Source organism: Cryptosporidium ryanae (assembly GCF_009792415.1).
Source record: "Cryptosporidium ryanae isolate 45019 chromosome Unknown contig_6, whole genome shotgun sequence".
Classification (NCBI taxonomy): Eukaryota; Apicomplexa; class Conoidasida; order Eucoccidiorida; family Cryptosporidiidae; genus Cryptosporidium; species Cryptosporidium ryanae.
The window spans coordinates 233,399-256,983 of NW_027125539.1; the positions used below are offsets into that span (position 1 = coordinate 233,399).

Genomic DNA, 23,585 nt, shown 5'->3' on the forward strand with positions numbered 1-23,585 from the left:
GGATAGAGGGGAAGATAAATTAGAAAGTGGTCAAATTTTCTATGAATTTACACATAAGTAAGGGTGTAAACATTTCTGTGAAGAGTGTGAGGAAGGGCACTTGCAGACGACATTTGCAATAAGGTTGGATAATTATCTATTTTTAGCGGAATTGCAACTTGATAAAATTGATAATTGAGTGTGAAAGTGTAAATAGGATTAAATTTGAGAATTTGCGTGGTGCTCTATTTGTCTATATAGTATCATAGATAAATAATATTTGCGTGGCTGAGATTGGAAGAATTAATTAAAACAAGCATACAAAGAAAGAGACTTAAGGTGGTGCATCACAAAAGAGATAGGAAAGGGGAACAAAAATAAGAAAATAGGTTAAGATGATTATTACATAAAGGACGGTGAATTGGGTGTTTAAAGTAAAATATAAACTGAAAGGAAATCTGTTACTTAAGGTTCTAGCTTGTTAATTTTTTTCTCAAAATTGTGAGTGGCTGTGACAGAGGAGATACATTGAGGATGGAAGATAAAAACAAGGATAAAAAATTGGATGTATACTCGTTTAAAGGGAACATAGAGACATATCATATAGTGGATACAATACAAGATAGTCTATATGGGAAGGTATATCAGGGATATGGGATTGAAAGTGGCACTATGGTGGCAATAAAGTTGTTAAACAAGAATGACATCATAACAAAGGAAATGAATAGACTACTGCCGGAGACGCCATTGGCTGAAGTATTTTTTGCGGAAGAAATGTCTAATCACGAGTACTTAGCAACAATAAGAGATGTGTTTGAAACGGACAAGTATCATTGTATAGTAAGTGATTTAGCAGACGGTGAGGATTTATTAGAATTGCTTAGGAAAAACAGATACGGTTTAGATGAGTATAAAACGCGTGTATTTATGAAGCAGGCGGCCATTGCACTCAATGAATGTCATAATCGTGGCTTTGCACTGCAGGATTTTAGTTTAGAAAACTGTTTATTGTATACGGTTGAGGAGGATAATGGGAATAACAAGGAGAGAAAGTACAAGATAAAAGTGTGTGATCCAGGTCAAGCTATTAGATTTGGTAAATATACGAATAATGTAGAGGTACCAGTGCCTCATATAGGTTGCATAGGTAAAAAATTCAGACCACCAGAAATATTCTCAAAAAAGCCTTATTATGCGAGCAAAGTCGATAGTTGGTGCTTGGGATGGAGCACATTTTACCTGTTGTTTGGAGTAGAATTATTTGAGAGTGTACACCAAATTGACAATGATATAAGATGGCAATGGTATAGTTTGGGATATAGGGATTATTTATATTCATATTTGGGACTAAAGGATAAACTAAACAATATAACAAGGTCATTCATAGAGTCCTTGGTCAATCCAGATCCAATAAAAAGAATGAGCATAAAAGAGGCACTGGAGCATCCTTTTTTAAGGGACGTTAATGAGAAAGAGAATATTGTTTTAGATGATTGGGGAAGAAGATCTTGCATAAACAATAATATTAAGAGCAAACAAAATATAAGTGTTAAAGTGCCATTTATTCCCGACATATATAAAAAAAAATATAGAAACTTGTATTGTTCTAAAGACAAGCCGAGTGGATACTATCCTAATATTAAGAATAATCAGAGTGAAAATTCATCTCCTTTGTTGTCGCAGCTTCCAGTTAATAATAATATGATGCCTTGTTCGTTCTCCTTGCCCCTCCAGATGAATAGCTTCAATTATAATCAGCAATTACAACAAAAACAGTATCAACAAATGAGCAGTGTGATGTTTAAACGTAAAAATGTGAATTTGTTTCAAAAAAGAGTTAATATTAGAAACAACTATTATGGAGTTAATGTAAATAACAATAATAATCATTACTACTGTGACAGGGTTGGTAATTTGTTTTATGGCAATAACTATGTAAATAACAATTATTCAGTTAGAGGAGTGGTAAATAATAGTATTATGAGTAACCAATCATTAAATTCTCAAAAGTGCAATTTAAATGGAAAACAAGTAGATGTTTTAAATAGAATTAACAATGTAAAAGAAAATAGTGATAACGCTACAGTAAATCCTATGCAATTTCAATCTTGCAATATACCTAATCACAATAATAGCCTATTGATGTTTTCAAACTCATATGTACCTCCCTCAAATAAAAACAATGAATACGTCAAGAATGAAAAGACCGGACTGTTAAATTTCTCATTCGGATTTAAACTTGGAGGAGGAGCGTTTCCATCTTCTAATAATTATAGCGGAGCATCTTTAAGTTACGTTCCTGTCAAAAAGGTGAACAATTACTTTAAGTGAGGTATTTAAATTCGTACTAGATAGCTTTTGAGAAGACATTAATTTTTATTTAAATACTGTAAGGAAGAAGTTTAATAACTTTGCAATTGTTTAAGTTATCAATGATTAAAAGAGAGTTCCAGCTTATAAATATAGTATTAGTTATACTTTTATTTGAGTGATTTGACGATGAGAAGCCAGTATTTATTATATTTAAGGGATTTCCGATATTATAAGTTGATAGGTTTAAATTATATCTAATAATAGGGTTTATGCTTAATTTGTGGTTATCTTTAATGCTAATATTGTAAAGCAATATTGTTCCATCACTTGATACTATAGTTAGTTTTGACTTCATTTTAATGTTGCTTCCACAATGTGTTTTTAGGTGATATGAGTTAATTATGTTTTTTTGTGGCAGTTTAAATGAAGTGGGTTTTAGTTTATGATTGCCATATTTATATGAAACAAACCAAACGATACCGTCTACTGTGATTAGTATCAGCGTGTTTGGTAACTTCCAATTGTGACAATTTATAATTAATGTGCTTTCTGAAGTTAACAATAATTCAGGTTGACAGGTATTTTTAGACCAAATATCCCATATGCAAAAACAGTTCTTTTCTTCAGATAAAGCTTTGCTGTTAATGTTACTGGTGCTGAAGTTAAATGGAGTGTTCTCACCCATAAACTCCGCTAAATTAAATGTACCTGTAGTCATTATATTGTTATTGGCATTATTTACTTTATTTATGTATTTTGAATAAAAATCGTCAATGCCATTTCCGTGAGTTACTATATACCTACATGAATGGTCTATTATATTAGACCAACTTGATTCCTTTTTGTGTGATTGGAAAATAATTATTGGTATAAAAGGACGATTGTGATTATAATAAGAATTGCTCTCATGCTCACTCGTGTTTGGTAATTTATCACTTGAATAATAAAAGTTATTCGTATTTTCCTCGTATAAAGAATCCATTAATATTGTTTTCTTGATCTCTTTTTCCAGTAACTCATCATTAAATGTACACTTACCACTTGTATTGTTTTCAATTTTATTTTCAACGTCTATTAAATCATTTATTTCAACGTTTCTATTAAAATTGTGTTTGTAGCAATTTACATGATTGTCTATGTTCGTATTTACTTTGTATATTAATATATAACCATTTGAGGTTGATAGTATTATATTTACTTTAGCAGGACACCAATTTACACTATTTATTGTACCTATTAGTAACTTACTATTATTGTTGCTATTGTTATTGCTGCTGCTACTACTACTATTGGTTGAATTCATAGCATTTGAACTGGTACCTGACGCGTTAATATTATTATTACCACCACTAGTAGTACTGTTAATATTATTATCGCTGCCAAAATTGCTGTTATTTACGTAAGAAGTACTACTTGTGATTCCAACGGAACTATGCATTATACCATCTAGTACTTTGTTATTTACACTGTAATAATAATCATAATTGCTAATCCCAAAATCATTACTGTTTTTAATTATAATAGGTTTTGGTATTGACATATTATTGCCTACATTATTTAGTTTATTATAGTTATTGAATGCAAAAGAGTGACACCAATAAGGATATATTATTTGTCTTATTTTTCTTTTTCTTACTTGTACATGTTCCCCAAATATTATTGCCTTGACGTTAAGTTGATTTTGAATTTTTGAAAAATTAAGTGGTATGTCTCTATATATTTGAATAAACTCCAAATCATGTTCATTATTGTTCAAGACGTAGTTTTCCGATCTTATAAATATACTTTTTATTTTTTCCCTCACATTTACGCAAAAATCCACTTTACCTGGATTTTTGTTGCTTATGTAACTTAATATACCATAATCGCTGTTGTTAATGTCATTATCATTTATGCAGTATCCATCACATGTACATTTTCTAGATTTACTTAATTTTTTCGACAGTAGTATTGAATTAAACAGTAATTCCAATTTCAATTTCTTATTATTCATTTTTGATAAAATGTTGTCGGATTTTAATATGTCATTTTCATAAACAACTATTTCATTGTCACCTTTATTTATATTTACAAATGAACATGATGAACAAGACGAAGTCTGAAAATTACCATCTTCGTTATTTAACGGTTTTGGAGAAGGTAATGAATCTTGAGACATTGTCAATGACAATACTTTATCTTCCAAATTAGAATGGTGGTCGTTTTTGTTTGAAGTGCCTGCTTTCTTGTAAAATGTATTCGGATGTAAATAATATAACTTTGAATTTAACAATAGGTTATTCAAACTTTTATCAATTAAAAAAGGCATACATGGATAATTTGCACAATTAACTAACAATTTGTAGTCATTATACAGCAAATCCAAAATGCTTCCTTGATTACTTTTTATAAACCACGAAAAATAAATATCACTTTTGCCTTTTTTCACCTTATCATAACATGTTTTATCAATATATTTCCTTTTTGTTTCTATCTTCTTCTTATTTATTAGTTTCTTGTTCAACTCTTGGTTATTGTCCTGTAAATAAAGATCGCTGTCTTGATGTATTTCTCCACCATCAGAGTTTTTTACATCATCATCTATAAAAAATGAACTTATATAAGTACCTCTCGTTGTTTTATTATTAACAGACGTCGAAGTCTTGTTTTCGTATATTGTAACATTTAACAAGTGCGGATTTGATTCAATGTTAACGCTGTTTTCGACATTAAAACAAGAATCTAAATTTATGGGTATAACCTTTACTTCATTCTCATTTTTAATAATGTTCACTGAAAATTGATCTGATAACTCCACATTTATATCCTCAGTTTCACTAGTACTGTTTTTATTTTCATTTTCTCTTAATATATTATAATATATATTTGATATACTGTTCGAGTTGTATAGTGAAATTATATCCTGATTTCTTAATATATATGTCAACAAAATATTGTTCACATTATGACGAATCCATATGTTATTTAGTAAATATGTAAACAATTCGTTGTTAACTATTTTTCTTTTATTCATATTTATAAATAATACAAAATCGCTACCATTGCTGTTTAATTCCGACTTAAAATATGAAATTATCATAGGTATAAATAGCAATATATGTTCTTTCCATATCAAAAATTGTATATTAAAATAATACTTTTTTAACAACAATTTTGTGTTTTCTATGAATGATATTCTAAATGACATTAATTGCATTAAATAGTACTGATAGTTATATAAATTACTTACTTTTATATTGACTTCCTCTTTTTTCAATTCCGAAACAATATCCTGATTTATTTTTACAGATATCGTTAATAATATTATGTAAATACTATATATTTCCAAGTCATCAAACTCAATTTTATTATCTAATACTTGACTAATATTGTAACTATTATTATTCATTGTATTGCTATCAATATAATAATTTATTATTAATAGTAACAACGTCATATTGTTATTGCCATTTTGATCATTTTCTGACTTGTTCAACATCAATTTTTTCACTCCTTGAATTACAATATTTGATATTATTACAAATTTTGATATATTTATCATCAAATTATATATTTCGTAACTATCTTCCTTGTTTCCGTTTTCATTATCGTTATTATTAAACCCAATATCTAACCTCAATATGCATTGTTGCAATAGTAATGACATTACGTATATTTTTATTAAAGTAATTCCTACCTCGTATTCATCCCTGTTGCTGTTATAAATGTCAATTATCAACAAGTATATCCTATTCCATATTAATAACATGATGTTTTCGTATTTCGCTAACTGTCTTATATTGTTATTGTTTATTATCAATTTAATATTGTTGTTCAGTAGACAATATAAATTCATTATGTCATTTAATATATTGCAACTATTCAAAATGTTGACGTTCAAAGTATGATATAATATTAATTCTATATATATATCCCTTAAATTATAAAGATCAAATGCACTATTATTTTCCCATCCTATTATTATTCCGTCGTTGACTAATTCAAGCAATTTAATTATAATATTACTTATCTTACACTTTATATCAATTAAATTGTTTTCACTAATTAAATTAAACGCCAAATAATTATCTGCTTTAATAAAGCCATATATTGATTTACTTGATGATATTCTTATTAAATCTTTATACCAAGACAACAAGTTGTCTTTTTTGATATTACCATCTGCCAAGTGGTAGTTAAGATTAATATAATATACATAATCATATATCTTTTTCATAATTACTGATTTTATAACTGAGTCATAGTAAATGAAATATTTTGAATTTATAAACATATTTCTGTTTTCTTCCAAATAATAAAACCATGACAAATAGTGATATAGGTTCATACTCCTTTTTATATAATAACATACTATCTCAATAATATACCTAAACTCTGAGTACTTTTTAAATTGTATGTTACATTGATAGCTATTTACTAATTTTTTCTTTATGTATTCATGATATAACATTAAATGTTCTGGGTGTATAAAACTGTAATTTAGATCAAAGCTATTTTTGTTTGTTACCCTTGCATTATTGTCTTCATTATCGTAAAAAAGGTCCTCTGTAGAATATTTACAATTTTTAAATTCAACACTCTCACCGTTTTTAATATTGTCGTGATAAAACGCTAGTATTTCTTTTTTTTTGTCACATATCTCAAAAAAAAACATTGGAGTTGAGATACTAATAAACATATTATAGACGCTAATTCCAATGCTTTCATTGTTGCTATTACTGGCATAATTTAGTAGATGATAGTTCATCAATGAAATAATAGATAACCAAGGATCCTTATTTTCCAAAGATAATAACCATATGTCATTTATTTGTTTATTCAATATATTTTTTATAGAAACATAGTCTTTACTTTTTTCATCATTCTTCCTTTTATTTATCAATAATCTCAATATAACCATTTGCAATTGTGGATCATTTAGGTATTTAATACAAATATTTGATATTTCTTCGAATGAATTGCTAAGTATGAAAAAACATATACTCCAATAGTATTTTCGCTGCTTAATTAAGTAATATCCGTTCTTCATTGCTTGCTTTCTTAATTCATCATTATTGTAATCAAAATTTAACAAAAAATCAAACACATTCTTCTGATCTATTATCTTGAATATCGCAGAAACAATATTCAATTTATCCAAGCATGTGTATATTATTAATATAATATTCATTATTTCGTTATGATAAATATCGTTAGTATTTTTTTTATCACTATCAGTATTACTATAATCAACGGATCCTAGTAATTCTTTTCTCTTTTCTGCAACTATTTTAATGTATTTTTGATATAACTTGTATATCCACTTCTCAATAAATTCCTGAAATTTACTATCATCCGCAAGTATATATATTAAACCTTTCTTTTTCATCTCATTCCAATCAATTAGTTTTGCTCTGTCTTTATTAAGATCACCAAACATATTATCAATAATAGTGTCTTTATCGCATAGTAGTATCCAACAAATATCTTCTGACGTTAAAATATAATTTGAATTATTGTTATTAAAATATTTACTCTTTATTATATATCTCTTTATATTATACTCCTCTATTTCTGAAATACTCATTTTACTTCTTTCTTTACCGTTAAATAGTAATTCTGATAAAGATTCATTTAATTCTTTGTATACATTATAATTACTTGAACGTGAATGGTATTGATTTATTTCTCCTTCTGTATCACTATCGCTGTTTAATTTTCCAATAATATTGTATGGTTCTAGATTTAAATTAGGCAGTGATTTGTTTTCACTACAATTGTTATCGTAGATATCACATCTCATTATTTTTTTTATCAATTTTTTAGAAAAGTGTTGCTTTCTATCATTTAGTGAAAAAATAAAATCCTCCAATACACTTATTTTGTAGAGTGAATAATTGTTGCTGTCTTCATAATCCAACTTATTCTTATCTTTCTTGTATATATCGGGTAATAACTTGTCATTGTAAAAAAACAACAAGGCATCGAATAAATTTAATTTTTGAACATTAATTAGTCCCTTTTTAACACAGTTTTTATTCTCATCCTTGAATTTAAATTCCCATTTACATACACTTCTATTCCAGTAAACAACCACAACTTTATCTGTATTTTTGTACGTAATTATGCACTTATAAGTACCATCAAAGTCGAGATAAAGAAATATACTGCTAAAGCTAGTTTTACAAGTGTCAAAATTGTTATTCAATATTTCCATTTTCTGAAAAGGTTTTAGTATTAGTCTTTCTGCGTTATTCGCACCATTATCATCAATATTAGTTAACATGTTTAGTGCTAAAAGTGAATAACATATCATAACTTGCTTATTTGTATTGTAAATTAATATATTGTAATCCAGTATATTTATCTTAAGATTTTCTTCGTAATCGGATCTACTAAGAATTATCTCATTTATTAATTTTACTCCAACTATTTCGAATTCGAAAATTACTAATTCACATATATTAATGCACAATTGATTATCGCTTACTTCACTGTTTTTTTCAGCCACATTCGAGTTTAAACGAGTTGAAATAAATATTAATTGATGGTCTATACTATCCATATTTACAATTTCAAAATCGCTTTTTAATTTAATTTGATTATTTTTTCCATTTATTGGTGGAAGCAAAGTTATTCCAATTACGACATTATTGCTCTCACTAACTGAAACATTCTTTTTAAACATAAGCTTAATTTTAAAAAAAATCAAGTGTGATGTATTCGCCTCGTAGTCTCTCACAACACAAACATAAATGCTGTCTAAGTCATTCGACTTGCGATATTTACTTATTTTCGAAACTTCATATTTCAACATACCACTATCAAAATAGCAATTTTCATTATTACCAAACAAATAACTCAATATCTCCTCGTGTTTGCGTGTTATATTGTCAACCTCATCGCTGTTAGTACTCACATTTAATATAACTGGTTCGATATAAACGCTAATTAACTCTAAACGAATTAAACACACAGTTTTTATCCCGTTTAATCCGATTACTCTTAACCCAGTCCCACAACCACACACAACCAATATAAATGAATAGTAACTTCTTGAAATAGGATGCGATATATACAATATGTTATCTATATTTAACTTGGAAAGTTCTATTATATCGTCAAAATCCGCGTTATTCTCATATAAATTTGAAAACAACTCATTATCTAATGCATCTCTTATATTTTCAACTTTATTGTCCGCATAATTACATGATAATGTATTTTTGTTTGCATGCATTTTTTCATTTATACCGGTGTTACTGCTAGTTACATGCATGCAATAGAACTTTTTCTCAATTTTAAAATTGTTGTTAATAAGAATAAGCTCGCCTTTGTTTGTTAAAAGGAGAATCTTGTTCATACAGTACAATTCAATAGCGCTTTTCCCAAATTGGATTTTAGATAAATCTGTGTCTTCGTCAGCGTTTTTGACAGAGTTAAAAGTGCGTTCACTACTCTTGAGAAAGTGACGGTCAGGAATAACGCTAGACGCGATGTATCTGCTAAAATACCACTTTCTGTTGTCCTCATCGAGCGTATAAATTGCAATATCGTAGTCTTGAGTGAGAATCAAAAATTCGTAAACCCTCCTGTTGCTTCTGTAGTAAAAGTCGTTATTCCTCCAGAATGCCAATACCTCGAACTTCCCGCATGGAAGACTGTTATTGTTTTGATCAAAATCAACCTTAGATATGCTTGAATGAATTTGGTCGTTCCAAACATTTAGCTGGAACACTTTAAAATAAAAGTACTTTTTTCCGATAGTTACCATTATTCTGAGCTCTTTTTCCTGTTTCTCATTGTTCATAAATCTACTTTTATCGTGAATACACAAATTAAGTGGTATAAATGAATTTAACGTGGGCGTGTCAAAGTTTGAGTAACCATCTATATTAGATAAGTAATTTTTATCATTCGAATTTTCACCCAAGTTATCGTTTGAACTATAGCAGTAGTAATTCAAAATGTCATCCTCGTCAAAAAGCTTAAATCTGTCTGGCGAGTAGTAGTAAGACTCGTTATTTTTCAAACCCAGAAATAACTGGTTATGACTATCAGTTGAATTTAAGCACTCAAAGTTGCTTACTAATGCCTTTTTAAATACGTTGTTTCTGAATTCATCTTCCCAAACGACATTAATTAAGTCGTCATCACCTGTCAAGTCATCGTAAAAACGCAACAATATGCTTTGAAAGAAAACACACGGCTTGTCCAAAGAAGACTCCCTCCATATTCTAACATATATTTCACTATCCAACTTTGATATTATGGTAAAAATAGATATGTCATTTATACCACCATTTTTCTTAACATCCGCTGGTATTGTGTTACTTCGCCAATCTACACTAATTATCTTCTCTTTTAAAGATATTCTCTGGTATTGGAACAAGTTTGAAAATATATCCATAATGTTGCTTCCGGAATTACAATTTTTTGAATACTTTTCACCATCTGATATTTGCTCATATCTCCAAATATAAAGCTCGTTATCCAATTTTCTGTATGTTATTATAAACCTCTCACTGTCATCCATAATCAAATTCACTCCATTTTTTGAATCGCCAGTTTCGAAACTAAATTCCCTGTTTAAAATAGGCCTTGAGTCTATATTTGTTATTATTTCTACTTTGACACTATTGGTCTCCGCAAAATCGTATTTTGATTTCAATTTATCATATCTTCTAGATTTTATTTCGTTATATATGTCCAAGTCAAATAATTCAATATTTGTTTTCCATATTGATATAAAACCACAATTTGTAGTCCCATTTCCAGTTTGTTCAACGTAAAGGGAATTAAAAATTAATTTGTCGTGGTCAATCCACTTTGCTGAAAATATCACTGACTTGCGATTACTATTTTCATTTGAAAATACTTTAACTTTTTTAAATAGCGATAAACTAAAATTCTTGCGTCTCACTTCCCAAAGAAAGCTGAGCCTCTTCTTCTCATTTATTCCAAATAAATCGTTGCTATTAAACAGTTGGTCACTCACATTAGTTAAATCATATGCTTGTTTATAGTACTCCTCCACACTACATTCAAAATTGGGTGCCTCTAAGCCCTCATCTAAAAGCTTTGTGTATTCCTTATCGTGTTCGGGTGACCATATTTCAAACTGATCATTGTAACAAATGCAGAGAACAGGCAATTCATCGTGCCAAAAAATGCTTAAAGATAAATAGTCACATTTTTCTGCTGCAGCAATAGATCCGTTATCCCCAGAATTAGCACTGTTCAGCGATATCGTCTGCAAAGTTCTCCCCTCGGAAAAGTCTATGACAAATACTCTTTCAACCCCATTTTCGCATTTAACGAATGCAGCTATAGGCCACTTTTTATGCACATGCCTTTCGAGCTTATTTTTACCAAACATCTGCTTATTCAGTCGCTATAGGTCGCTGATGCTACACTTATAAGTCTTATCAAAACAAACAGCTTCTAGTTCGTTTATACTGTTCCCACACAAAAAATAAATTATGATGGTCTCACATCGCCATCTTCCCTGTTGGCACTTCTAAACTGGCAATACAAAATTAAAATAAAGGACACAATCCCCTAACCTAGTTAGATACTGGCCCGACAGCACGTGCCAAACTTAACGATACACTGGCTTTTCCTTGTTTTCGCGGAGACCTGAAATAAACGAACAAGTGTTTGTACTTTATGCCCCTGCTTGCCTGTTAGCGATCAAGCCTACCTAAAAATGCAAGACCCGCCTCCGCCCGATTTGGCGGGAGGACTCTTTTCTAGCCATTAATGCTAACATTATTGTATAGTAAACAGGGCCGAAATAATATATTTATAGTTGTTATACATAATAGAAAATAGAAAGTAAATTAGGCATAGGTGTGTCTAAGTTGCAGTAAAAGGAAAATAGAGACAAAGTAGAAACAAGAAACGGAAAATAGGAGATATTGTAAATCTACATAGGGAGACAAGTGTACATTTGTTTTCTTTACTTACCTGTTTGTACGGGCAAAATAAAAGTCAAGTTAGGTTGGCCTAGGGTCTGCCGGAGGTGATCTTCGCTCTTACAGGGACGACACAAAGAGAACTGAGCCGTTATTCGGGTCCATAAATTCGTTTGTTTGGACTAAATAGTGTAATATATTCGCCTAAATTTAAATTTAGGCGAATATATTGTTTGAAGCGTAATGAACATATTACATTCAAGAGGAGAAATTCGTACATTGCAGTTTGGTTTTATTTGAGATGAAAAAATCTCGAATTGGAATTGCGAACAACATCACATTTGTTCTTTTGCTTAACCTTATTGGCCTATTTGGTGTAATATGCCAGTTTGTGGAACGCGATCTCGGTGTTGAGTCAGGCGATACCCTGATTGATAAGTTGTATTATAACAGATATCACTCAAATAATACAAAGTATCTTGTATGGTTACTGGTATTAATACCGGTGTTTATATGTATTCCTTGTTTAATATGGGTATGGTGCAGCGACCATTGTTTCCAGATGTTAAAATATAGAAGTAATATGAAGGCGGTTAAGGAGAAGAGATTGCTGAACGATATTATCATGTCGAGTTTGAATGATAATATCATGAATAAGGAGCTTTCGAGCAGCGTAGGATCTATACCGTCCACTGCATCCACGAATATTGGAAATAGCATTCCTTCTTCGAGTCACATACCACCAATTCACCACATTCAAACTCATCCACCACAAAACTGCTCCTTGCAATACCAGAGTGTTCCTTATCACCAACCTTCACTTGGCATTCAGAGAACTATGGAAATGAGTTTCGCACCAAATGCTGCCGCTCCAGTTGTACCTCATCCCACTTATATTCAGTCTTCACCGAGCTATATTCCTGGTTACCATCCAAACAGCGTGGCGCAACAACCCGCTATTAATATGGTTGACGATGGGTTCTCCGGTCAATTCCCGTGCAAACATGGATTATCATCATCCGCCTTGTTCAAAGACGATATCAATACTACTCATTGTGAATGCAATCATAATAATGGCAACGTTGTCTATAATGAGGGCTGTTCCTGCAACCGGGTTGATATTCCGCTTTAAGTTATTGATATTAATGCATTATGAAGTGAGTTTTTGGAGTTATTTGATGCAGTTTTACTTTGTTTGATGTTAACAAATATACATTGTATAAATGATATTTATTTATTAAACATTTGTTGTTATTACACTTATAGAGCAATTTGAACAAAGAATGTGTGTTTTTCACGTATGCATTTATATATGTAGTAACTGCCTTATATATATAATTATTTTTATTTTTTAGTCTTCTGGCTCTTCTCACGAGTCCTATTTTTATCTCAATTGAGCCTACAGCGCCTCGTTTGCCTCATTTTCGTCTTTCTTTCTCAACTCTTTTGAACACAAGGACCTCAGTCGTTGAAACCCTGACGTCCCGGGCAGGACGAGAACGGGGATTCAGTGAGAGAGAAGGGGTTAGTGGGAATGAAGTAGTTAACACGCTTATTTTATACGAGACTCAGGTAGATACTTATTTGGAACACCGGATAAGCGAGCAAATCAAGAATGACAAGTCAAAGATAGATAGTATCGAGTATAAATAAACACCTTTTTGTTCCCATGCAAACGCAAACTTATGCATGAGCGGCAGGGTGTACAGTATTAGTAAAGTAGTATCCGCATGTATTAAATTGCATGCAAATTTCATGTTAGAAACTAACGTGTTAATTTAAAAAGGCAAAACTCCAAATAAACAACTTAAAATGAGGTTCGTTGTGCTCTCTTAATTATATTTTTTTTAGTCAAGCTGTTTTTGCTGTTTGTACTACCTGGTGGTCTTCCCCTTGACACCGATCCGGGAGGCCTTCCTCTCGCATTAGGCTTCTTTTTAGCTACATTTAAATCAATTAATTCAGCATTGCTTATATTATACATTGGTTTTATGTTCGACTCTAAGATTCCGGGATTATTTTTCATAAAAGTCTCAATTGAGGATATTATCAGTTTTAATCTTGAGCTTAATTCAATCAAGAGTTCCTCTTTCCTTTCAAATGTTATGTCAATGTCATTCACACAAGTCTGGTATTTGTTGTACAGGTCGCAGTAGATACTCCTACTAACTTGCATTTTTCTCGGAAAACTTTGGTTGTCAAGTATGCATTCGTCTTGACGTTTCAGTTTGGTCTTGTCGCGAAGTATGTCTATTTCTATCTCAATTTCATTTTTCACACATCCGATGTGCTGAAAATTAGATGCTTCGTTGCTTTTTAGTTCGTATGCTATACCTTCCTTGTTTATAGATGTCTCTTCAACCACAATCTTGGTATCCTCAGTATTAACACCGTTACTTAACAAACGGTCAAATTTGCTCCTTAAATTGTTCTTCTCATCCTCAAGCAGTGTAGTTCTGGACATTTCTAACAATAAGTCAACCAATTTAGTGTAGTTGTCCTCAACGAGCAGCCATCTCTGATCTATGTACTCGTTGCATCTATACAAGGACGTGAACACACTATTAAACATGGTTGGGAACGCCAAAAGCTCATTACACCAGCCGTATCCTGCACTCCTATTTCCACTTTCACCTTCAGACGCGCCTCTAACTCCCTTGTTCTTATTGTTTCCCGATTCAGCTCCCTCCTTGTTCACATTCTCTTTTCCACAACTGCCGTTGTCGTCTTCTATCCCTACTCCTCTTGTTTCATTTCCCGTTCCGCTCGCACCAATGCTCCCGAATACATGAGTACCCTCCATCTAACACTTATTGCTCATCAACTTGCGCAATACCTTCTATACTTGACTCCCGTATTTGTACCTTCCTACGGCCTAACTGCCTATTCCCTAAGCAATTTAAATCTGACTTTTGGCGGACCCGCCTTTCTGGAGTTGATGGCATTGGCTACATGCGCAAATGCAAATGCAGGATACAAGTTGGCGTTTTAGAGAGTTTATATTTCCCTTTCAGTAGCAGGCCCGGAAACACTTGCGCTTTTTTGTTTGCGAAGGGAGCGGAGCGTCCGTGCAGTTCTCAGAAAAGGTCGGTCCCTTTGGTTGTGAGGTGAACAAGTGGAAGCAAGAACAAGAGGGAGAATAAAACAAATAACGTTATAGTGGGAAACAGCATTAAGAAAGAAAGCTACGCATCTTCTTCCTGCTTGTCGTCAATAATATAATCCGCATCACTAAATAGTTTGGAGAAACGATCGTCAGAAAGAAGAGAAATAGCACGTTCTTGTTGACCTTTTTTAAGTTTTTCCTTCTGTCTTTTTCGTTTCTCAAGTGTTCTTTTAGATTTTTTGTCCTGTTTTCCCTTGTTGAAAGGTTGCTCTTCACCATCCTCTTCTTCCGAAGAAACAAGTTCGCCCTTTGCCTGTTTCTTAAGCCTGTCGGCGAATTTAAGGTTAACCTTGGTGTTGCCGCTGACGGGCTGCTTGTTATTGTTTATCTTAACTGGTATTCTCATTGGAGATTTCTCCTCCATCTTTCGCCTAGCTCTCTCTTTTCTATACTTTTCATAGTCAAATGGATTCAGCAAGTCCCTAAGGTCACTAAACATTCTGCTGTTCATGAGATAGCCATGCAGATATGCCTTTAAAAAGGAACTTCCTATGAGATGCTCAACTCCCCATTCCTTAAGCTGTTCGGCAGTGACAAACTGGTAGTCGTCGTATATTCCTGACGAACTTGGAGATGTTTGGTCCCTTTTCAGGTGGTCCTCCTCCAATTCCTCTGTTATTGAGTCCAAAAACGAACACCACTTTGGAGCAACGCCCAAAACGGGAGCGAAATACATTCCTATTCTCGATTTGTCTCCTGTTGACATTATCAGTCCAGAATTAGGGTATGTGCATATTGAAGATATCGGGAAGTCTGTCGTTATCGTTCCCATTAAACCGCCGTTGTTTCTATTGTTGTCACCATAGTCTTTAAGTTCATTCCATATTTTTATTGTTTGCTTATCGGATGTGATAAGTACGTCTTTGCCTGTGTTCTGACAGTACGTGTAGTGCATATCCATGATCGGCAAGTCGCTCTTGTGGGACTTTATCTCTAGTGGTTTGTTTGATCTAACGTCGTAAATCAAAACGCTTCCGGACGAGAGACCAAGTGAAAACCGAAGTCCGTCTCTTGAGAAACAACTAGTTGTTACAAATACTTCATTTTGAGCGTTCGCATCAAACCACGCAAACTTTGAGTCTTTGTTGCTTCTTGTTCCACTTGGTTCAGAGAACCCAACAGTGTCGCTCGCTGAAAGGCCATTTCTGCTGTTTGAAGACAAATCATTCACCTTCAATGAAGCTGCCATACTCCTATCTCTCAAGTCCCAAAGCTCTATTTTCCCGTGGTCGCCGCCTACCAACAGCAACGGCAGAGTCGGAGACACCTTACCCGTATTTATGTACTCAAGTTCTGTATTCAAGGGTGCCAAAAACATTCCGGATTCCAAGTCTAATCTATAGGCCTCGTTTGTAGAACCAAATATAAATAACTCTGCTGCGCTGTTTAAATACTCCATGCTTCTTCCCTGCTTTGGGACTCTCACTCTGCAGTGCCTGCCTCCTTGCGAGTGAAATTCAATAACTCTATCTGTCATTAAGAATACCAGTTTTTTGTAGTCTTCCGACAAAAACAAAAAATCGTGAACCTCAAAGTCAAATCTCCTCATAAACTTCATTGACAACTCTTTTGTATCAAACATCCTCAATTCAGGCGGATATGTGCCCGTGCCAGCCACATACTGTCCATCCTGACTTACTCTTATTCTGCTGGAAGCCACCGTAAAGTCAAAATTTTGCAGTATCTCTACTCTATTTTTGTACTCAGACTCGTTTTTCGGAGACTTCTTCTGCTTTTTAGAGTCCTCCAAGTACTCTGGAAGAGACTTGCCTCTCGAAAAGTCGTATATAGGTAAACCTCCTACAGTGTACTGTACATGATACATTGTTCCTGTCGCTTAAATCTCCAATACTCGTTTCGTCCCGTATCTATCTCCTATATCTATGGTGGCTCTCCCTTTTCTGTATTTGTATTCACTTTCCTTTCCTTCTCTCTGCATATAAATATTTATTCGCTATCCTTTTCCCTTAATTCTAGTTATCTGGCGTGATTGTTTCCCTTGGGCGCCACCGGATAATTTAGATCGTGACCATTAATTATATGTGGTATCGATTTTGCTTTTATCTGAATTCAAATGCCTTGTTGGCGCCGAATTGAATTATATATATATATATATGCACATGCAACCTGATGTGGAAATAAACGAGTTTAGGCCGTAAGTAAAGTGGGTTTATGACGGAGGAGCTGTTGGTATGCATGATTTTAGAGTTCTACTAAACGAATGTTCCTTGCCTCTAATGCCATGTACTTACGGGATGTTCAGTGCAGAGACAGTAGCGCTGGTTGCGATAAAACGAAACAAGGGAAACAGACAGCTCAACTAATTTACACAAACCCGTGTTGTTCGGAAACACGTCTAAAAGTGTTGCTTTGAGGCTCACTGAGCATCCGTTCGTGGCACAACCAACTCTATCTCCAGGCGGTTTCCGATGTTTTGCAAGTCAAAATTCGCGTCTGTGCTCAGCCAGCATTTCAAATGCGTCATGCTTGTGCCTAGAGCAAGTTACCAGTTTATGATTGCAGAGGGCGCCACTCGCCACACTGAAATGGAAATGTTGCCGCCAATACAAGTTACCGTTCAAAGGGTGTGATTTCTGAGTAGTCACGAGGGCTTCGATCCTTGAATTGAATGAGAAGGCGAGGAGTCACAACAGCAGTCTTGAAGTGGTTGATCGCAACGGTCCTCTCTTTGGTGTGGAAACAGGGACACGCAAAACATTCTAGATTAACTTGAAGTAAGATGCTGTATGTTATCGGAAACAATATAGAGTACAGTGGTTATTTAAGAGATATACTTAAAGGGTTGGGAGATGCAGACGCGCTGTTAAAAGACAAGGGAGAGCGGAGAGGGAGTGGCTCTTCTGTTGGGAACTGTGAGGTTGACACAAGCATTCCCTTTGAAATAACGATAAGAACCAAGTATTACGATGCGAGAGTTCCGGTTTTAAATGCAACGGTGGATGAATACCTGTCATTCGGTATCGATACAAAGAAGGAGCCGAGGGCAATACTTTTGTTTTTAGACGACAAGCACAAAATTGAGGACAATGATGAGTTATTTGGGAGGTTAAGAAACGATTTTAGTAGGACAGACCAAACTAGTTGCGGTGGCGTTTTGCGTGATTATCATTCTGAATATAAATTTAACGACGACATCACAAGAGTGTGTTTTCTAGTTAAAAACAACAGCAATAGTAACGACGCTGACTTAAATAAGCTTGTAAATATCTGCAATGAGAACAGTTTTGAGCTTGTAGCAGTTTCAACTTTAAAGGACGATCCTCCGGATGAGATGGGGGATGGAGAAGATTGTCCAACCGAATACTCTCCTTTGAGTGGAGTTCTAAGAGCAGTACAAGCATTGCATTGCACTATTTGGGACGACATTGAAAGTAAACCCACACAAAACTCAGAATTTAATTTAGATGAAGGTAATGTAGACATTGAAAATTCATTTAATCAGTTTGATTTGATTAATTCAATGATGACGAGTTTACCTTCTGAGATAAAACATTTAAATGATCAGGAAAGGAGAGAAAAAGCCTCGAAGATAATGTTTGATATAATTAAGCACCTTAATATTGATCTAGACGAGTAAGGAAAAATATCTATAACACGGATACTATTTTATTCTAGAAATACAACTGCAATTTATGGCATCACTATTTATTTCTATTATATATATATATATATAAAATGGGATTGTCATTCTGTTTTTGTTAAATTAATTATACTTGAGCTAATTGGTATAACTAAATTAATTTTTTTAAGTATTTAACTTTGGTCTAACCCAGTTAAATCGTTCTATTTTACTTCGGTTAGACACGGTTACTTTGTTTTATCTGAAATGACCTGATTTCCTTTAGTTATTGTTTCGTCTTATTTTTACTTACGCAAGATAAAATTGTTCCCATGTGTACATTTATGTGAAACGACACCGTCTGCCTTTGCTATTATAATTCAAGCTCTGAACCTCAAACATAAATCAATACATACAATCTGTACCATATAATACGCCGTATATACATAAACGTATCTTATTTAGCATAATTAATTTATGCATATATCATTCATAGCGGTCATGCATTAGATAAATGTTGTTAACTTGGGTAATTAACTCACTCATTCCGATTCGACTTGAGAGTTATTTGTTTGAACTCTGTCCATAGACTGCCTCAAATTGCCTCTGTCTTTCAGCACAAGGGGGATTGTTTTACTGGAGGCCTCCGAAAAGACGCTAGTGCTGCCACTGCTGGTGACTGTGGTGGTGGTGGCGGTGGTGGTGGTGGCAGTATGGGGGGAGACACTAACCAATTCCTCATTCCCGGAAGATGAGACCTCCTCATCCTGGTTTGTGGAAGTGATTCCACTAGAAGGAGAGTCAGAGGAAGATGCAACGGAAGAAATGAAGTCCTGCGTGGTGTCCAAAACATAAGATCCGCTGGACTTTGGAGTGCCTCCAAGAGAAGTGTCTAAACTGTCCATGTCCAAGTACAAATCACCCTCTAACTCAGCCTCTACAATGATGCAGGAACAGCATGAGCGATCGCATTTCTGAAATTTATCCTTAAAAGTGCTCCTATCAAAGAATATAACGCTGTTTGAGCAATGACAGTTTTCGTTTGAACAAGTTAAGCCATCCTCCTCAAAGGGATTGCAGGGCATTGGTTTGTATATGTCATAAAAAGTGCCTTTATTTTGAGTCTTCATAATCATACCATAGGCCCTATTTATGTACGTGCTATCCTCAACGAGAGTTAAATCCGGGTTAATGCTATCTGGAACAAAATGTTTCGATATCTCATACACTGCTTGAACACCCTCCAGTGTAGATAGTGTATGACCAATTCCAAAAAACAATCTCTGATTTATATTCTTAAAGCCAAGATCATTTAAAAAGGCAATTGACTGGGTAAATACGTCTAGTGATATGACTACATCATCTGATCCGTGGAAAACCAACACATTCAAGTTATCTATCTTGTTTTTATCTACTTTAAAATCAAATAATTCACTGTTGTACTGGGATCTTTCACCGTGTTGTAGTTGAAGTGACATAGGTATCCATCCAGATATTCCTATAACGCCACCTAGTGTAATGCCTTTTATTGTTATTGCTGTCCCCAATGCCATAGCAGACCCTTGCGAAAAACCAACGAGGTATATTCTGCTTGAACTGATTCCTTTTTTTATCTCGCCTCTAATTATTCCTTGTATCCTTTCTGCACTCTCTAAAATACCTACCGTGTCCTCCATATTGGCCGACGGGGAAAATGATGTTATGTCAAACCATGCCGGACACTTATTTCCATTCAAAGCAGTTATCTTCCTGTACCTAGAAGTTGGCAATATCCATTTTGTATCTGGGAGGTATCCTCTATTTATGACAAATAAAACAAACCTCTCCCAGTCCATAGCTGAGCCACACAGACCGTGCAACCATATTATAACACTGTCATAGTTAGGGGGGGTGTAGTTCAGTCCACATCTCCCATATGTATCTCCGCGTTTCAGCTTAGTTGTACGCCCTCTTTTCTTTAAACATTCAACATTTGCTGATATCAATACTGCTGCTATCACAAATACAAGTCTTGCGCCTCTCTTCAGTATATACATCTTAAACAGGTGTCTCGATTACCATATAGGTTGAGATTCTCCAGGTACTTACTTATTTAACGTAAATCCCTATTTGCTTTCAGTCCCACCTATTCGCTATTATACTGTTTTATTGCTTCTTCTATAAGTCAAACACATTAACTTGAAAAAACATCTGTAAAACCACTGTTATATTTTTACCTGACGCCCTAAGCCACCCTTGTTTGGTCCTTTCCTCTTCTATTTGTTGTTTTTTGCAATTTATGCATCATCATTATCTGTTTGACGGAGACGTATACGTGCGTTCGAGTATAATTTGATTATTAATGCTAGTGGCATAATTAGGCTGGAGGCTACTGCAGTCTGTATGAGGACTGAAATTAAGGAGTGTTGTGCATATAAAAGCGGACAGTCACGCGTCTGGGTGCAGTTTGGTCCATTGAACAGCAGGAACAGACGGTTTTACTGCTTTTTAAAAGTTTTTTGCTTTGGTATCCGCGGGTTCCCGCCTTTTCCCCGCAGTGCTTGTTTATCCAAATTCTTGCGCAGGGACAGATTTTTTTCGTTGGAGTGATATTTATTCCCTTTTTCCTCTTTTCCTTGTTGGTGTTCATTCACCCTCCATTTATGTTTTGGAGTGTCCCTTCTGGGTTCACGGAGTTGGCTCGCACCACGACGAGTTTAGAGGCTTGCATGTGTGGGTTTGGAGCAGGCTTTGCTGGAAAGAAGAAAGCGAAGGCAATGCTTGGTCCTTAAGCCAAACGAAAGTCTGCTCCTACTCCACTCTTTCTTGTTTTTGAGGCATGCTTTCTGCCTAGACGAGGGCCGGCCGCACGCACAGCACCAGTCCGTTTCAGTATCAGCCGTATGTGTGACCGGTTCTCGTCTAGGCAGAAAGTGCATCTCCATCTTGGCCAGGTGCTCGTTTGCGATATTCACTGATTGCACAGCATTAAGGAGGAGGGCCGGAAGCGGAGGACAGAGGAGACAAACAGCGCGTTTTCAGGTCATTGAAAACAAGTCTCGCCATTCAAACATGAAGCAAATCGAATCGAGGAAACAAAGCAAACGAGTCTTACGTCTAAATCTTAGCATCTCATCTAAAATATATGTAGCTTCAGAAAAGAGAGTGGCGCACTTTTGCCATAATCAAAGTTTAATGGGTTAGGCGCCAAGCTGCCAATTAGTGTTCTGGTACATCAAAGGGACAGTGCGAATCGCCTTGTTAATTATGGGAGAAAGCCTGACTGTAAAATCCATACAGAAGTTCGTCCTTGCATAGGTTCCAAACAATGTTTTCGGTGAATCCTCCTGCCCTTTGCCTCAATTCGATGGGAATATTGTTTCTACGGTGAATCTGATCCCTGGAGGTAATGTTGGTGTCGATGGGATTTGGGATATTTTTTCCGAGAATGAGAATACCGAAGTTGTTGCTTCCGTTTTCCTTTTCATTTTGGTTGTTTCTCTTGTTCTGATAGCTGTTGAAGAATTCCGGATATTCGTTTTGCAGCGGATGGACTATTTGAAGATGGTCTATATAGGTGTTTTGGGAAAGTTGGTTCAACTGTTCATAGAAAATTCCCTCTTGGTTAACAATTTCTATAATCGAATTCTTTAGTTTTGTTTCTTCCCTCGTTTTTCTCTCCAAAATAGACATTTGGTTGTCTTTTGAATGTTGGTTTAAGAGTTCCTGGATGCTTCTTTTTTCGCTCTCGTCACCATATATTAGCTGATATACATAGTCTTCCCTTTTCTCAAGATAGTCGTTGTAACAAGGAGTGTCCTTAAAATCGTTCCTAGACTCGTTCATTATTGAGTAGACATATTTTCTGTGCGTGTTTTCATGCTTCAGAAACTCGGTCTCCCCGTACTCATAGTCCAATACATATTTAACATAATTCAAACAAACTGGACAAGTATTGCTGATAGTTTTGGACAGGTTCAAATTCTTTTTGTTTATTTTATGCGAACATTCTGAACAAAAGCAATGCCCACATGGATCTCCGTAGTATATTTTAATATCATCCTTGAAATACGTATCTGTCATGCACAATGGACACTTTGATGCAGATGTTAGTGCTTCATCGTTGTTATTCGAGGACCCACTCGTTATTCCGGTACCGGTACTCATTACTGTATAAAGTAACGTATCGTTATCTATCCTCTCCTTTTAATTACCAAATGTGTATTTGATGTACAGTCCTCTCGGAAGAAAAACGCACTAGCTCATTATTCGCCAAAGCCTCGCTGTCATGTATATAGATAGTTAAGAAATGAACGGTCATACAGGCATACGTACTATGCTTTCCAGGAAAAACAAGCAAGGAGTTATATCAACATTATAAACCATATACTGTTTTTGTTTGTTTAATTTAATTATTTTACCCTCTCCTTTGAGGACTGCGTAATTAGTAATATATTACATTTATGATTTGGCGGCAAATTCCATTCCAGTTACTTATTTTAAAACTGTCCGTTGAACAGCTAACAGGTTTTTTGTCAGATAGCGACACAGTAAGTAGGCTTGCGATACTTTTAAAACTACAGGGCATTATTACCGTTTGTATTTTATTCCTAAACCTCTTGACTTTAAGGGATACACTCAAAGTATCATAGGAAGTAAACGGACGTATGAG

At 34.3% G+C, this 23,585-nt stretch overlaps 8 protein-coding genes across 8 annotated transcripts; 3 read left to right on the plus strand and 5 right to left on the minus strand.

Annotated features, from left to right (window-relative positions):
- Positions 1 to 513: 513 nt before the first annotated feature.
- On the plus strand, positions 514 to 2,156 carry FG386_002842 (uncharacterized protein; the record flags this gene model as incomplete). The annotated part of the gene is made up of 3 exons (XM_067342527.1): positions 514 to 1,888; positions 1,934 to 2,064; positions 2,115 to 2,156. The coding sequence occupies 3 exons, from the start codon at positions 514 to 516 to the stop codon at positions 2,154 to 2,156; spliced, it is 1,548 nt and encodes a 515-aa protein (XP_067197346.1).
- A 203-nt stretch (positions 2,157 to 2,359) lies between these two features.
- On the minus strand, positions 2,360 to 11,650 carry FG386_002843 (uncharacterized protein; the record flags this gene model as incomplete). The annotated part of the gene is made up of 1 exon (XM_067342528.1): positions 2,360 to 11,650. One exon carries the CDS (start codon positions 11,648 to 11,650, stop codon positions 2,360 to 2,362), a length of 9,291 nt encoding a protein of 3,096 aa, XP_067197347.1.
- Positions 11,651 to 12,489: 839 nt separating this feature from the next.
- Positions 12,490 to 13,320, plus strand: FG386_002844 (signal peptidehypothetical protein transmembrane domain near N-terminus; the record flags this gene model as incomplete). The annotated part of the gene is made up of 1 exon (XM_067342529.1): positions 12,490 to 13,320. One exon carries the CDS (start codon positions 12,490 to 12,492, stop codon positions 13,318 to 13,320), a length of 831 nt encoding a protein of 276 aa, XP_067197348.1.
- Positions 13,321 to 13,995: 675 nt separating this feature from the next.
- FG386_002845 (uncharacterized protein) lies at positions 13,996 to 14,991 on the minus strand (the record flags this gene model as incomplete). Its single annotated transcript, XM_067342530.1, has 1 exon — positions 13,996 to 14,991. The coding sequence occupies one exon, from the start codon at positions 14,989 to 14,991 to the stop codon at positions 13,996 to 13,998; it is 996 nt and encodes a 331-aa protein (XP_067197349.1).
- Positions 14,992 to 15,373: 382 nt separating this feature from the next.
- On the minus strand, positions 15,374 to 17,179 carry FG386_002846 (uncharacterized protein; the record flags this gene model as incomplete). The annotated part of the gene is made up of 1 exon (XM_067342531.1): positions 15,374 to 17,179. One exon carries the CDS (start codon positions 17,177 to 17,179, stop codon positions 15,374 to 15,376), a length of 1,806 nt encoding a protein of 601 aa, XP_067197350.1.
- Positions 17,180 to 18,094: 915 nt separating this feature from the next.
- FG386_002847 (uncharacterized protein) lies at positions 18,095 to 18,952 on the plus strand (the record flags this gene model as incomplete). Its single annotated transcript, XM_067342532.1, has 1 exon — positions 18,095 to 18,952. One exon carries the CDS (start codon positions 18,095 to 18,097, stop codon positions 18,950 to 18,952), a length of 858 nt encoding a protein of 285 aa, XP_067197351.1.
- Positions 18,953 to 19,476: 524 nt separating this feature from the next.
- Positions 19,477 to 20,970, minus strand: FG386_002848 (carboxylesterase; the record flags this gene model as incomplete). The annotated part of the gene is made up of 1 exon (XM_067342533.1): positions 19,477 to 20,970. The coding sequence occupies one exon, from the start codon at positions 20,968 to 20,970 to the stop codon at positions 19,477 to 19,479; it is 1,494 nt and encodes a 497-aa protein (XP_067197352.1).
- Positions 20,971 to 22,174: 1,204 nt separating this feature from the next.
- FG386_002849 (ring domain protein) lies at positions 22,175 to 23,080 on the minus strand (the record flags this gene model as incomplete). The annotated part of the gene is made up of 1 exon (XM_067342534.1): positions 22,175 to 23,080. The coding sequence occupies one exon, from the start codon at positions 23,078 to 23,080 to the stop codon at positions 22,175 to 22,177; it is 906 nt and encodes a 301-aa protein (XP_067197353.1).
- Between the last annotated feature and the right edge of the window lie 505 nt (positions 23,081 to 23,585).